General features: G+C 47.4%; 3 protein-coding genes across 3 annotated transcripts; 2 read left to right on the top strand and 1 right to left on the bottom strand.

Annotated features, from left to right (window-relative positions):
* Window positions 1-195: 195 nt before the first annotated feature.
* On the top strand, window positions 196-1298 carry GGS25DRAFT_523566 (HAD-like protein; the record flags this gene model as incomplete). The annotated part of the gene is made up of 2 exons (XM_049264445.1): window positions 196-308; window positions 557-1298. The coding sequence occupies 2 exons, from the start codon at window positions 196-198 to the stop codon at window positions 1296-1298; spliced, it is 855 nt and encodes a 284-aa protein (XP_049114554.1).
* Window positions 1299-2142: 844 nt separating this feature from the next.
* On the bottom strand, window positions 2143-4164 carry GGS25DRAFT_360936 (kinase-like protein). The gene is made up of 4 exons (XM_049258131.1): window positions 3630-4164; window positions 3417-3574; window positions 2826-3354; window positions 2143-2766 (listed from the first exon to the last, which is right to left on the bottom strand). Exons 1-4 carry the CDS (start codon window positions 3921-3923, stop codon window positions 2200-2202), a joined length of 1548 nt encoding a protein of 515 aa, XP_049114553.1. The 5' UTR covers window positions 3924-4164; the 3' UTR covers window positions 2143-2199.
* Window positions 4165-7430: 3266 nt separating this feature from the next.
* On the top strand, window positions 7431-12606 carry GGS25DRAFT_360908 (transcription elongation factor Spt6). The gene is made up of 4 exons (XM_049258130.1): window positions 7431-7926; window positions 8022-8210; window positions 8270-11906; window positions 11963-12606. The coding sequence occupies exons 1-4, from the start codon at window positions 7747-7749 to the stop codon at window positions 12220-12222; spliced, it is 4266 nt and encodes a 1421-aa protein (XP_049114552.1). The 5' UTR covers window positions 7431-7746; the 3' UTR covers window positions 12223-12606.
* Window positions 12607-12763: the final 157 nt, after the last annotated feature.

Below are 12763 nucleotides of genomic sequence, written 5' to 3'. Positions count from 1 at the left end.
GTTAGTATGTAGGTAATTGTGGTAATTGTTAAACAATGGCCCTCATTAACTCCTCAAACAGCTTTTATAAGATCACGTCGAACGATATAATATTGATACTTCCATAAAAGTTCCTAGAATCTAACCATTTGCATATCTCATTATTACATACCTGTGACAAGAACATAACCTTTCATGCGCAGAGTCATCTCCACCATGGCTCAACCTTTCCGGAGACGGTTTGCGCCGCTCAAGGAGACGGCGGCTGGACAACATCATGAGCTCCCTAGATTGCAGGGAGTTATATTCGATGTCGACGGGACACTGTGGTGAGTGAGAAGACTTCATAAGGACGACTATGTAGATTGTCACAGTGAGAGGGAAATGATATGATATTTGTGTCGCTCGGGCTTGAGTCTGTACCGAGCCACTGTTTATACCTACATACCTGCCTACATGTATACATATTCCTCGTTATATTCAAGTACACTCAAAGTTCCTTGAAGTAAAAGCAACCCAGCAATACCCATACCCCTCACCCGGGCTCAAGCACCACAACCAACTAACCCCCTTCCAGCCAACCCCAAAACCACATGTTCACCGAGATGCGCGCCGTCCTGGGCATCCCCAAGAGCGTCGACATCCTCGAGCACATCTACAGCCTGCCCACCCCATCCGAGCAAGAAACCGCCATGTCGCACATCCGCGCCATCGAGCGCCGCAACATGGCCGCCCAGGTACCGCAGCCGGGGCTCACGGACCTGATGTCCTACCTCGACGCCCACAAGATCCCCAAGGGCATCTGCACCCGCAACTTCGCGCAGCCCGTCAACCACCTGCTCGCCAAGTTCCTCGCCGGCTCCGTCTTTCACCCGGTTGTGACGCGGGACTTCCGGCCGCCGAAGCCGGACCCCGCCGGCTTGCTGTTCATTGCGCGGGAGTGGGGGCTCGTGCGGCCTGTCCCGGGACCCAGGGACGAGAATGCCGTGCGGGATGTGCTCGGCGCCTCTTCTTCTTCTTCTTCTTCTTCCACGCCAGAACAGCTAGGCGTGTCAGGCGTGCCAGGCGGCGACGAAAACGGCATCCAAGACAAAAAACTCGAACAAGTAGGCGACGCGTCGCGCCTCATCATGGTCGGCGACTCGATCGACGACATGACGGCCGGCCACAGCGCCGGCGCCGCCACCGTGCTGCTGGTCAACGACGTCAACCGCCACCTGGCCGACCACGAGCACACGGACCTGGTCATCGAGCGGCTGGACGAGCTGGTGCAGGTTTTGGAGCACGGGTTTGTGGGGAGGGAGAGGGGGGCGTCGTAGCCCCAGCCCCCCTTGTCCCTGAGGACCTTCTTTAGTTTCGGAAAAAAAAAAAAACTGCACAAGAGATGGTAAAAGGGGAGGGGAGGGCGGCGGGCGGCTGTAGACTAGGTACCTGCTTACCTATTAGGTTAGATACCTATGTAGATAGCCTACGAGGATTGCTTAAGGAGCATCAAACTACTATTAGGTCAGATGCTTGACATAGTTATATATTGTCCAGACATACAGCACTTCAAATACTTAGATGCATACCATTACCGTACCATATCATAGTTAGCAACAACGTCTTCATTATCACTTTTACTTTTACTTTTACTTTCACTCCCATTTTCACCTTCGTCTTCATCTACTTCTTTTCACATTCACCATCTCCATCATCTTACTCATCTTCATCTTCATCTTCATTCACTTCTTCTGCTTCTACATTTTTTTTACCTATCACATCACATGTATACCACAGGCCCTACAACCCTACAACGCTGACCTTGACCATCTTTCACTTTCACCACCAGCACAGCACCACCTTTGCCAGCTACCACCATCACCAAAAAACAAAAAATCGCCAGGTAAACGCGGATATATAACGCTTATGTTATGGGGTTTCTCCTCTTCCCATCAAGGGTTAAGGGTTAAGGGCATGGTCGCCAAGTCACGTTTCTCCGATTCCCTTGAAGTGTACGATGATTCTTTCTCTCTTGTCAAAGTAAAGGGATGCCAGAATATGTGTGTGTATTTGCGTGTACGGATCTGCAATCACCGACGACCTCGCGCCAAGTCATGGAAATGATGGCTATTGTGTTCCTCGCACCCGTTATTCCTACACACCTAGGTAAGGTAGGGTAGGACCGTGTGACATTGCCTAGGTAGGTATACAATACGATGAGATACCAACCCTATTTATTTATCGAGACTGGTATCCGGTGCTTCCGTAGCTGCCATTTGACGGGGGGCCGAACGTGGCTTGCCTTCTGTTTTCTTTACGCAACTCATCCGGCGTCTCCTTTCTCGGTGGCGGCGGCGGCAATGGCCCACCTGGAGGTGCAGGCCTTACGGGAAGTGTGAATGAAGTGCCTAGGTTAGTACTGGCTGGCTGTGAAAGATCTGCCGTCGTTATTTTGGGGATGGATCCAGAGGTTGCGGCTCGTTGGCCAAGCCCTGGATGTATGGTAGAGCCGGATGAGCGACCGATACTTCCTCCACCATTCCTTGTGGGCGATCGGTTTTGGCCTTGGTGGTGAGAATCTCTTGGTGAAGCGATGGCGCCGGCGATGGGGATCTCACCAGATGTAGGTGTATAGGCAGCGTTGCCGTCATTTTCAGACTCGCTAGATCGCAATAGATCTCTCGTGGCTGGCGAAAGTTGAGGAACCAAGTGTGACTTGCGGTTGTCTTTCTCCATAAGTCCGACAGCCCAATCTCTCAAATCCACAGGTGTACGCTTTGCTGCCTGGACAAACGGGTCTCGATCCTATACATAACAGACATTAGCAATATTCGGGCGGATCTTGTATTGCGCAAATTACTTACCCACAGCTCCTGGGGGGTAGGGCGTTCGTCGGGAACCTTTGATAAACATTTCTGAATCATCTCTTCCAAGATAGCAGGGAAAGCATCGCTTTTAGGTAGTTTAGGGGCGGGCTCGTGAACAATCTGTTGGAGAAGGTCCAAGATACCAGCTGGCGCCCCATCCCCATCGGATAATTGCTCGCTCGCAAAAGGGAACTTTCCAATAGCAAGCTCCATTATGGATAGACCAAAACTCCAAACGTCTGATTTGACCGTGTATTTCTCACCCTGAATTCGCTCAGGGGCCATGTATGTCGAAGTACCGACGAAAGTGTCCGCAATAGAATTGACCAATTCTCCAGATACTCCAAAGTCGCAAAGCTTAATGTGGCCTCTTGAATTCACCAGAATATTGGAGGGCTTAATATCTCGGTGCATGATATGTAGTTTGGAGTACAAATAGGTAAGACCACCCAACGTTGCCTCCGCGATCTTGCCGAGTACGTCAACCCGGATTGGTCCAAAGTGACGAGAGACTCTATCGAGAGATCTACCATCATCGTATTAGATTTGTATTTTCCTTGAGGTTAGGTTCGTAAGAATCCCACTTACCCAACGTCCATATACTCCATACACATTATGACATCGTTGTGATCGTTCAAAAACGCACCATAAAAAGTTACGATGTAGTCGGAATGGCAGCCGTGCATGATCTGGAGTTCGCGCACAATTCGTTTCCGTAGTTCCTTTTTTGCTTCGACGTGGATGACCTAAGGTGTGGTTAGTAGTCGCCCTACTGCTTGTGCATTGAATAACACCAAATACCTTTCTAGCCATCGTCGTACCCGTTGGTAGATGCTTGACTTTGCTAACGGTGCCTCCATTTCCCGAACCAAGCTCCTTCACGATTTCAATATCCTCTTGCCGAAGGTCTAGGTTGAACTCGATACCAATTTCCAACTGAGCCTCCTGGCCATCATCAGCTCTTGAACCACCAGCACCCCAACCAGCCGGTTGGTCGTTATTTGAGGATGCGGTTTGTTTCGGGGCGGCGGGAGTTAATGCTAGGCCTTTAACATTCTTGCGCTTCATGGAGCGCGGGGCGAATGCGTCGCTCATGATGGGCAGATTTATGGGCGCTTGGGATATATAGGATATGTATCTAGGACTCGATGATTCGGGCAAGACGGTTGAGTTATGGGAAGACGATGTGAGGCCTAAGAAGACAGGTTGAAACCAGGGTGGATCGAAGTGGGAAAGGCGATTTGTAGCCCACCATGTAAAGGTTTGCTGGTGTCGGTTTTGGGGGTCACTGTAGTTGCCGCGCGGGCCACAATGTCTTGCGCGTTATTGGCGTATGTTCCTCACAGAATTCGAACACTATTACCGCAGACCAAGTATTTGTAAGAGATTTGGAACTATAAATGGTAATGGTAAATATTGGATATTGAAGGTTTCGATGTTGGATTTAGGCCCAAGGAATAGATAAATGTGAGGTGGTGTATGTATGTAGGGTAGGTAACGGTCTTCGCAAATTTGAAATGTTTTACGATTCGCTGAGAAAGAAGGCTTGGCTAGTACATATGGACGTTACATACGCAACTACGCCCAGGGCAGAAAGCAAGTAGCTATAAATGTATCTTGAGTTAGCAGCAAACAAATAAATTCTATGTTGGTCAGGCGTTTGTGGAAAGGAACATTTATTGAAGTGCAGGAAGGGGGGTGCAGTGCAGTACATGTATGTTCCAATGCTAGGTAATGTGCTAATAATATGTAACTACTAGTTACATAGTATGTAATATGTAGCGCTGGTAACGGCACCAATGTGGAACGGTGGGCTAAGTCCTAACGGTCCATCTACTACTAGTACCTAGTAGGTACTCCATAATACTAACATCAAATGTACAATACATAATGTGTGGTAACTCGTACATTCTAGATTATTGCCTGTATCTTGTACTGATTTTAACAACCTTCGAACATGTAATACCTCTAGTGTTAGGAGAGACTGTGTGCCCCACCATGTACCCAGTACATGACTGAGTATCTACAGTACCTGAGAGTTGGGGCATCCCAGGTACCTAAAATAGCCTTAGAGGTAACAAGTAACTAACATTTGAACAGCACTGACTGTAGTTGGTCAAAGCCAACTTAAAATTATTCTTCTCCAGGGCTCAACTGTTTGTTAGGCATCGACAAAAGAAAGCTGCGACAATGAATCGAGATTGAACATTGAAATCCATGCTGATGTGCCTAGTACATAGTAATAGGTACCTGAGTAGCCTAGGATGTCGAATCCCCTAGGTCTGGTATAATTGAATGTTTCTGCCAGGTCAACATGCAGTAGATACCTACGTATGGATGTTTAAGACAAGGACGAAAAAAACAAAGGAACAAAAGAACCACAGTACAGTACTTACTGCCGTTGACGTTCAATATTGAAGGTTCGTGAAGTTTGCTTGCTACAGCCCTGCAGCTACCAACCTTTACTCCATTGGCTGTTACAAAGTACTATCAAATGCAAATGCAAGCTTCTGTAAGCATGTGCCTAATAAATGCCTAGGTAGGTAGTCGGTCGAATGGTTCAAGCAGTAAATCGATAAAATCTGTACGTGATAGGAGCCCCCAAAACGATTGGTCGCAACCTACGACTATGTAGGTACTAATTATGTGGTAATGATATCTGGGACGTCAAATTGCAGGTAATATTGAACACCTATATGTTTGAGTAGTATAAGGAGGTATGTGAACTGGTAGGTAGGTGGTCTGAAGGCAACTATGATAGGATGGTATGGATCCGAGTGGGAATAAATACCTAATTAGCTTGGTCGCATGTCTTGGAGAAACAGATCTTGAGCGTGGCGGAGGATATGTCTGATACAAAGGAAGGGCAAATGCTAGGAAAGAGTCGGATGATGCTATGTATGTAGGGATTCTTGATACTTGGTACTTGAAACCGCATCGTCATGCCTGGTTCAAAGCGTCTACAGGCGTGACGTGAGTGGAAGGCTGTAAAGACAAATGGTTGCAGTTGTGGCCGTGAGCTATTAAGTTTCCACTAACTACCATATCTGTACTAAGCACACGATGCCTACCAACCCGGTTGAAGGGCCGTGATTTTATATTCCATGGATGCGTATCGACTATTCAACTGAAGGGGCTAGGCCGGAGACCACAGGCTCGCCAGTAATAATAATGAGGATGATATAGGTAGATAGAATATAACGAATCTTTGACCTAACGCTTGAGATATACTACCTGCTAGTTATGTGTTGAGATAACTAGACAATAATAGGGGATGCAACCCACACGTAAAAATATATATATCTAACCTACTATAGGTACTTAACATGCGGTCATTTTTGAGACTTCATGTCAGAGAGCACCTCTATATGAGACGTTGAGATATTACTTCATGTATTGGATATGGACCAAACCCACCCTTTTGTACTCTGGAGTCTAGAGAATGAATCCATCCTTTACAATACCTATCATTCCCATAGCGAATTATAGGGGCTGGTGCATCCTACTGGTCTGAAGCATATGCAGCCCCCCCGAAAGCTCCAGATTCGCTATGACCCCTACCCGTTTGTTTGGTGTTGCAGTTTGGATAGTACAGACGATTCTAGTGTAATGTCAAGGAACTAAGTTGTTATTGGCCAAATGGCCTGTGGTCGTTACCCTATCATCGCCTTTTGGCCCTCACAATCCCAACCATAGACGCCGCTTAGCGGAGCGCTTCAGTCTCGAAATACCACATGTGCACTTCACAAGTGATCACCGACCATATTAGGCCGATTCCCATCAATCCGTAGAAGTTATAAAATCTGTTTGCTTGAGTAGGTAAGATATTAGGTACCCCGGACAAGCGTAGGTTTCGGTGACCCAAGAAACAGAAAGGCGTATCATCCCAAGTGCTGACCAAAATATTGCTACGTTCGGCACTAGAAACAGGGAATGATATCTGAATGATCGAGAATACATATAACACCAATTTGTATACAGACACCAACAGGTCTCGCTCTTTGAAGACATGCTTCGTATCTGATACATGCTATATCAAATACCGTATACCTACCCAACTTGTGTTTGGGAGAAAGGCGTTAAAGAAAACGAGGTTCCCTCTAATACGTCCTTGCATCACATTACCTACTTATAGATTGTAGGTATTTTCAATTTCGACATACTGAGCGAGCGCAAGAGAAAACCGAAAGAAAATAGATGAACACAAGTAACTAATAGGTAGGTAATTGAAACTATAGGTATATAAATCATTTTCACGAAGGAATCTATTGATCCCACTCGTCAAATGGAGAAGCTATTTCTTTACAACCGTGTTGCTGAGGACTGGGCCGCTTTCGGGAGCTGTTCTACAATAAAATAATCGAATAAAGCTGATGTGCCCGCCCTTGCGTGCTACTTAGTATCGTCATCAAGGTGGGGCTTATCGATAGACAAACAGCATTGAAGTGTTCAAAGCTACATGTAGATGCACGAGCCACCAGCAGTCAGCTTATCCTCGCCAGTCCACGTGACCAAGTTACCTAGGATACCTACCTAGGGTCCTAACTACCTACATAGGTACAGTTGTACAGGTCATGCTTGGCGTTCTTATCCCCGAATTAACCTTTACCTAGTAGTTAACTAAGGTTAGTAACATTTTCCAATCGCGAGGCTGGCCATTCATTGACGCGCGATACAAAATTTCTAAGTTCTTATGGCGAACAACAGAACCTGAACCTTTTGCTTCCTCTCTCCATCTAAACTCTTCATTAAAATCTAATTTTCTTATCACGTCGGAAGCTGCTACAGCTTCCTTTATCTTCATTCCTCAACTTTTACTTTTCGACTTTTTTTCTTTGACGTTTAAATTCATCAGCATCGTCATCATCAAATCGTCGATTCGTCCCTTAACTTCTACTGCACGACTCAGCCCGTCAACATGAGTAATTCTATGAGAGACTTGATCGTTGGCGAGGCCGAGTTGGACGATGAAGAAGACGATGAGTCTTTTGACGAGGACACTGGCGAAACTCGTCAGAGATCGCGAAATCAAAACCAGGATGTAGATGACTCTAGTGAAGAGGACGATGATGATGAGGATGAAGAGGAAGCGCGAAAAGTAGGCGTTCCTTCAATATACACCATCTCCTACATTATAAAATCTATCTATAATTGCTCTGGGCAATAGCTAATCATACACACAACTTTCGGTAGATTCGGGAAGGCTTCATTGTCGATGAAGATGATGAAGATGAAGACCAGGTCGAAGACGAGGAAGAGCGGCGCAAACGAAGAAAGCGTAAGCGCCGACAAGAACGCGAAGAAGAAGCTCAATTGGATGAAGAAGATCTGGACTTGATTGGTGAGAATATTCCCGAATGGGAACGCAAGCAACCTTCGCAGGTACGACATAACATCGAATTCGTAACCAGGAAATCATATCTTCTAACATAGTTGGGTAGGGCAAGTTTAAGCGACTGAAGCGTGGCCATCGTGATGACGATGTTCGTGGAAACGAGCCACGTCGCCTGAATGACATATTTTCCGACGACGAGGATGATCTTGCCGATGATCAGGGCTATGCTCGACCTAGTCACCGTGCCGCCGCTGGTGAATTCGACGATTTCATCGAAGAGGATTTCCCCGTAGACGAGGACGAGCGCATGCGCCAGATGGAAGATATGGAGGTTGCCCGTCCTAGAGACAAAGGAATCACTGGACGTATTGTTGACCGCACCGGACTCGATAAAGATGCCTTTGAAGATATGGAAGCCATCTTCGGAAATGGAGAAGAATACCAGTGGGCTTTGGACGAGGAGGAGGAAGAAGAGGAACGGCAGAGAGAGGAGCAAACTCTTGAACTCAAGGATGTCTTCGAGCCCTCACAGTTGGCTGAGAAACTCTTGACTGACGAAGACAACGCTATCCGTTTCACCGATGAGCCCGAACGCTTCCAACTCGACCGCAAACCCTTCAAACACCTCAACATTCAAGGCGAACAATTCAAGGACGAGATCCAATGGATTGGCGGTTTGATGTGGCCAAAGAAGCAACTCTCCAGTGACTTGCACAGTCCGTTTCACAAAGCGATTGGCAAGGTGCTCGAATACTTTGTCCTTGAGGACCTGGAAGTACCCTATGTCTTTCAACATCGCAAGGACTATCTTATCCATGCTCGCAAAATCCGTAACCCTGATCACCGCGACGACCCCGAGGCGCCTGAGTATATTGTCAATGCAGAAAAGCTACTTACTCAGGATGATCTCTGGCGAATTCTCGAGTTGGACATCAAGTATCGGTCACTATTCGAAAAGCGTAGCGCGCTTGAAAGGACTTACGACAGCCTGCGAGAAGCAGCCCAGGTGGAAGACGACATGATACCTGAAATGGTATCTCAAGCTGTTACGATGGAAGAGCTCCAGGACCTACAGGATCATATCAACTTCCAATACACGTCCCAGCTAAAGGACATCGCTGCTATGAATGGAGTCGTCAAGGGAAACAAGCGACCTGGTGCGAAGTCGTCCGTTTTTGAGCGCGTCCGCAAAAGCAATGTCTACAAGCTCGTAAAGGCGTTTGGCATCTCTCCCGACCGTTTGGCGCTGAATGCTCTTCACAAAGGCAAAAAGGTAATCTCGGATGACGAGCAGAATTTGCCAATTGACCTGGCGGACAGCTTTACCGACAGCGATTTCCCAACTGGCGATCAGGTCTTGTCACAGGCTAGGTCTATGTATGCGGAGGAACTATTCATGAGCCCAAGAATGCGAAAGCATTTCAGGCTGAATTATTACATGACGGGCGAGATCAGTTGTCATCGAACAGAGAAGGGACTTCGAAGGATTGATGAGTCACATCCGTACTACGAGATCAAATATCTCATCAACCAGACAATCAGTGACCTTGCTCGACGACCCGAATTATTCTTAAAAATGATGAAGGCCGAGGAGGAAGGTTTGATCGAAGTCAAACTTCGACTACAGAACGAAAAGGAATTCCGTCGCCTACTGCAAATGGAATTCTTCTCCGACAACTATAGCGAGCTTGCAGATGCGTGGAATGAAGAACGCAAAAAAATACTTGATTTGGCATTTGCTAAACTTGAGAAAGTGGTGGCTAAGGGAGTCAAGGACTCGCTACGGACAGCATGCCAAGAGGAGCTTCTAAAGCTCTGCCGAGAGGAATACTCTAAGCGGCTCGACCAAGCACCTTATAAACCGAAGGGCATGGTGTTGGGCACAACCCCGCGTGTCCTTACCTTGTCGAACGGCATGGGCGACCCAGCGCGAGACCCAATCTCCTGGGTCTGGGTTGAAGAGGATGGACGAGTCATCGAGCACGGCAAATTTGGAAACTTAGCTCGTGACGAGGCTCAGCGAAATGCCTTCGTCGAAGTGGTGGAACGCAGAAAGCCGGACGTCATAGGCGTTAGTGGCTTCTCAACCGATACTCATCGACTCGTTCGTGACTTGGAGAGTCTCGTCAATGAGAAAAACCTTACGGGTCCTGAGTTTCCAGACCCCGATTCCGATGACTACCGTAGTGAGTTGCTGGAAGTAGTGGTTGTCAACGACGAGGTCGCCAGGCTCTATAAGGACAGTCCCCGAGCACAGGCGGATCATCCGACTTTGAGTTCCAATACTCGATACTGCGTTGCTCTCGCGAAGTATCTTCAAAATCCAATGAAGGAATATGCAGCGCTGGGGAAAGATATTACCTCCTTATTGTTCAACCCTTGCCAACATCTACTTCCTCAAGAAAAGCTCCTAAAACATCTCGAGACATCAATGGTCGACATGGTCAACCTTTGTGGTGTCGACATCAATGAGGCCGTTAGCGATGCATATACAGCCAACCTTCTGCCATATGTGGCAGGTCTGGGTCCCCGAAAAGCGACGAGTGTCATCAAGGCTATCAACACCAATGGTGGTGTGGTGAACTCAAGGGACGAACTGGTTGGCGATCCAGACAACAACAAGCTACCGGTCGTTGGCCCTCGTGTTTGGAATAATTGTGCCAGTTTTCTCTACATTGAATACGATGCCACAAACCCTACGTCCGAGCCTCTGGACAACACTCGTGTCCATCCAGAAGATTACGAGTTAGGTCGCAAGATGGCGGCGGACGCGCTCGAGTTGGATGAAGAAGACGTGAAAGCCGAGACTGACGAAAATGGGGCTGGTGCCATTGTTCGCAAGCTGTTCCGTGAAGATGAGCAAGAAAAGGTCAACGAACTCATCTTGGAGGAATATGCAGAACAGTTGGAGAAAAACTACAACCAGAGAAAGCGAGCAACCCTCGAGACTATCAGGGCCGAGCTGCAGGCACCATATGAAGAACTTCGAAGAAACTTCAGCAGCTTGGTAGCCGAGCAGATCTTTGTCATGTTTACGGGTGAAACAAAGGATTCTCTCGCGGAAGGCATGATTATTCCGGTCAACCTACGCGTGGTGAAGGATGACTTTGCTATTGCTAAGCTTGACTGCGGCATTGAAGGCCGGATTGAGGCGCACGAAGTCAGCACCCGAAGTAACGTGTCCATTAGAGATGTTGTACACGTTGGCCAAACTGTTCAGGCTAAGATTATGGATCTTAATCGCAAAGAGTTTTTGGCGAAACTCTCAATACGTGAAGATGCTCTACGACGACCGTATAAAAAGCATAACGATCATGACCGTGGGACCTGGGACTTCAGACTCGAAGATGACGACAAAGAAGCTCTGCGAGAGAAGGACAGAGTTACTGGTCGTACCCAACGAGTCATTAAACACCCCTTATTCAAGCCGTTTAATTCTACGCAGGCTGAGGAATACCTTGGGTCACAAGGTGCAGGTGACGTCGTTATTCGACCTTCCTCGAAAGGTAATGACCACCTCACAGTCACTTGGAAGGTCTCAGATGGTGTGTATCAACACATCGATGTTCTTGAGTTACAGAAAGAGACAGAGTTCTCCGTTGGGAAGACGCTTCGTATTGGCGGTAAATACACCTACACCGATCTCGACGAACTCATCGTGGACCATGTCAAGGCGATGGCCAAGAAAGTGGACGAAATGATGGGCCACGAGAAGTTCAAGAACTATAGTGTCGCAGAAACTGGTAAGTGCACATCACATATTCTACAAATCAAGGCAGCAATACTAACCTGATGGCAGAAAAATGGTTGACATCGTACTCCGACGCCCACCCAAGTCGCTCGATCTACGCGTTCTGTATCAACCCTAAGCGTGCCGGGTATTTCCACCTATGCTTCAAGGCTAGCAAATCATCACCGATTAACATGTGGGATGTGAAGGTGGTGCCTCATGCTTTTGAGATGATGAAGAACCAATACCCACACATGCTAGCTCTGTGCAACGGCTTCAAGCTGAGGTTCAACAGCGAGATGAGCAAGTTGCAGCAGATCAGGAGGTGAGAGTGAGCATCGGAGTCGGCCAGCTTGCTTTCCGGTTATATGTAATACCAGGCGTCGTTGATTTGAGAGGCTGGGCTGCGTTTGCTTTGCGAGTATATTGACGACTAAACGCAACCCCAGATAGGTTTATAGGGTAATGCACCATGTTCGTATCATGAGAGGCAGCAGGTCGGTAAAAGTGCCAAAAGTGTGGAGGTAGTATTACAGCTCAGCTAGATCTAAATACCAAAAAAAAAATCCACGAATAATAGTCCCAGTAGATGCAGCAGAGAGAATAGCGGTATAGTACATGTTACTTCAGTGTTTGTTCTTGTCTTGGGAATAGGTAAATCTAACTTGATCTACACGTAGTTTGGCCTAGTACTACATACTGTAGTATGCGGGAACATCGAAGATTGAAGTGCCAATAAAGTGCTACAGGTGTAACTAATTTGGAGCTTACTAGTAGCCCTGGAGCTAAGGAACTTGGCAGCTGCTAAAATGCCCCCAGCAGGGCTAGTTTAGGTAGTACACGTGGCGGGAACCACGCTCAGCCACAGAC

This window comes from Hypoxylon fragiforme (assembly GCF_022984875.1).
Source record: "Hypoxylon fragiforme strain CBS 206.31 chromosome Unknown GGS25scaffold_7, whole genome shotgun sequence".
In the NCBI taxonomy this organism is placed as follows: Eukaryota; Fungi; Ascomycota; class Sordariomycetes; order Xylariales; family Hypoxylaceae; genus Hypoxylon; species Hypoxylon fragiforme.
This window is presented reverse-complemented; position numbering and strand designations above follow the sequence as displayed.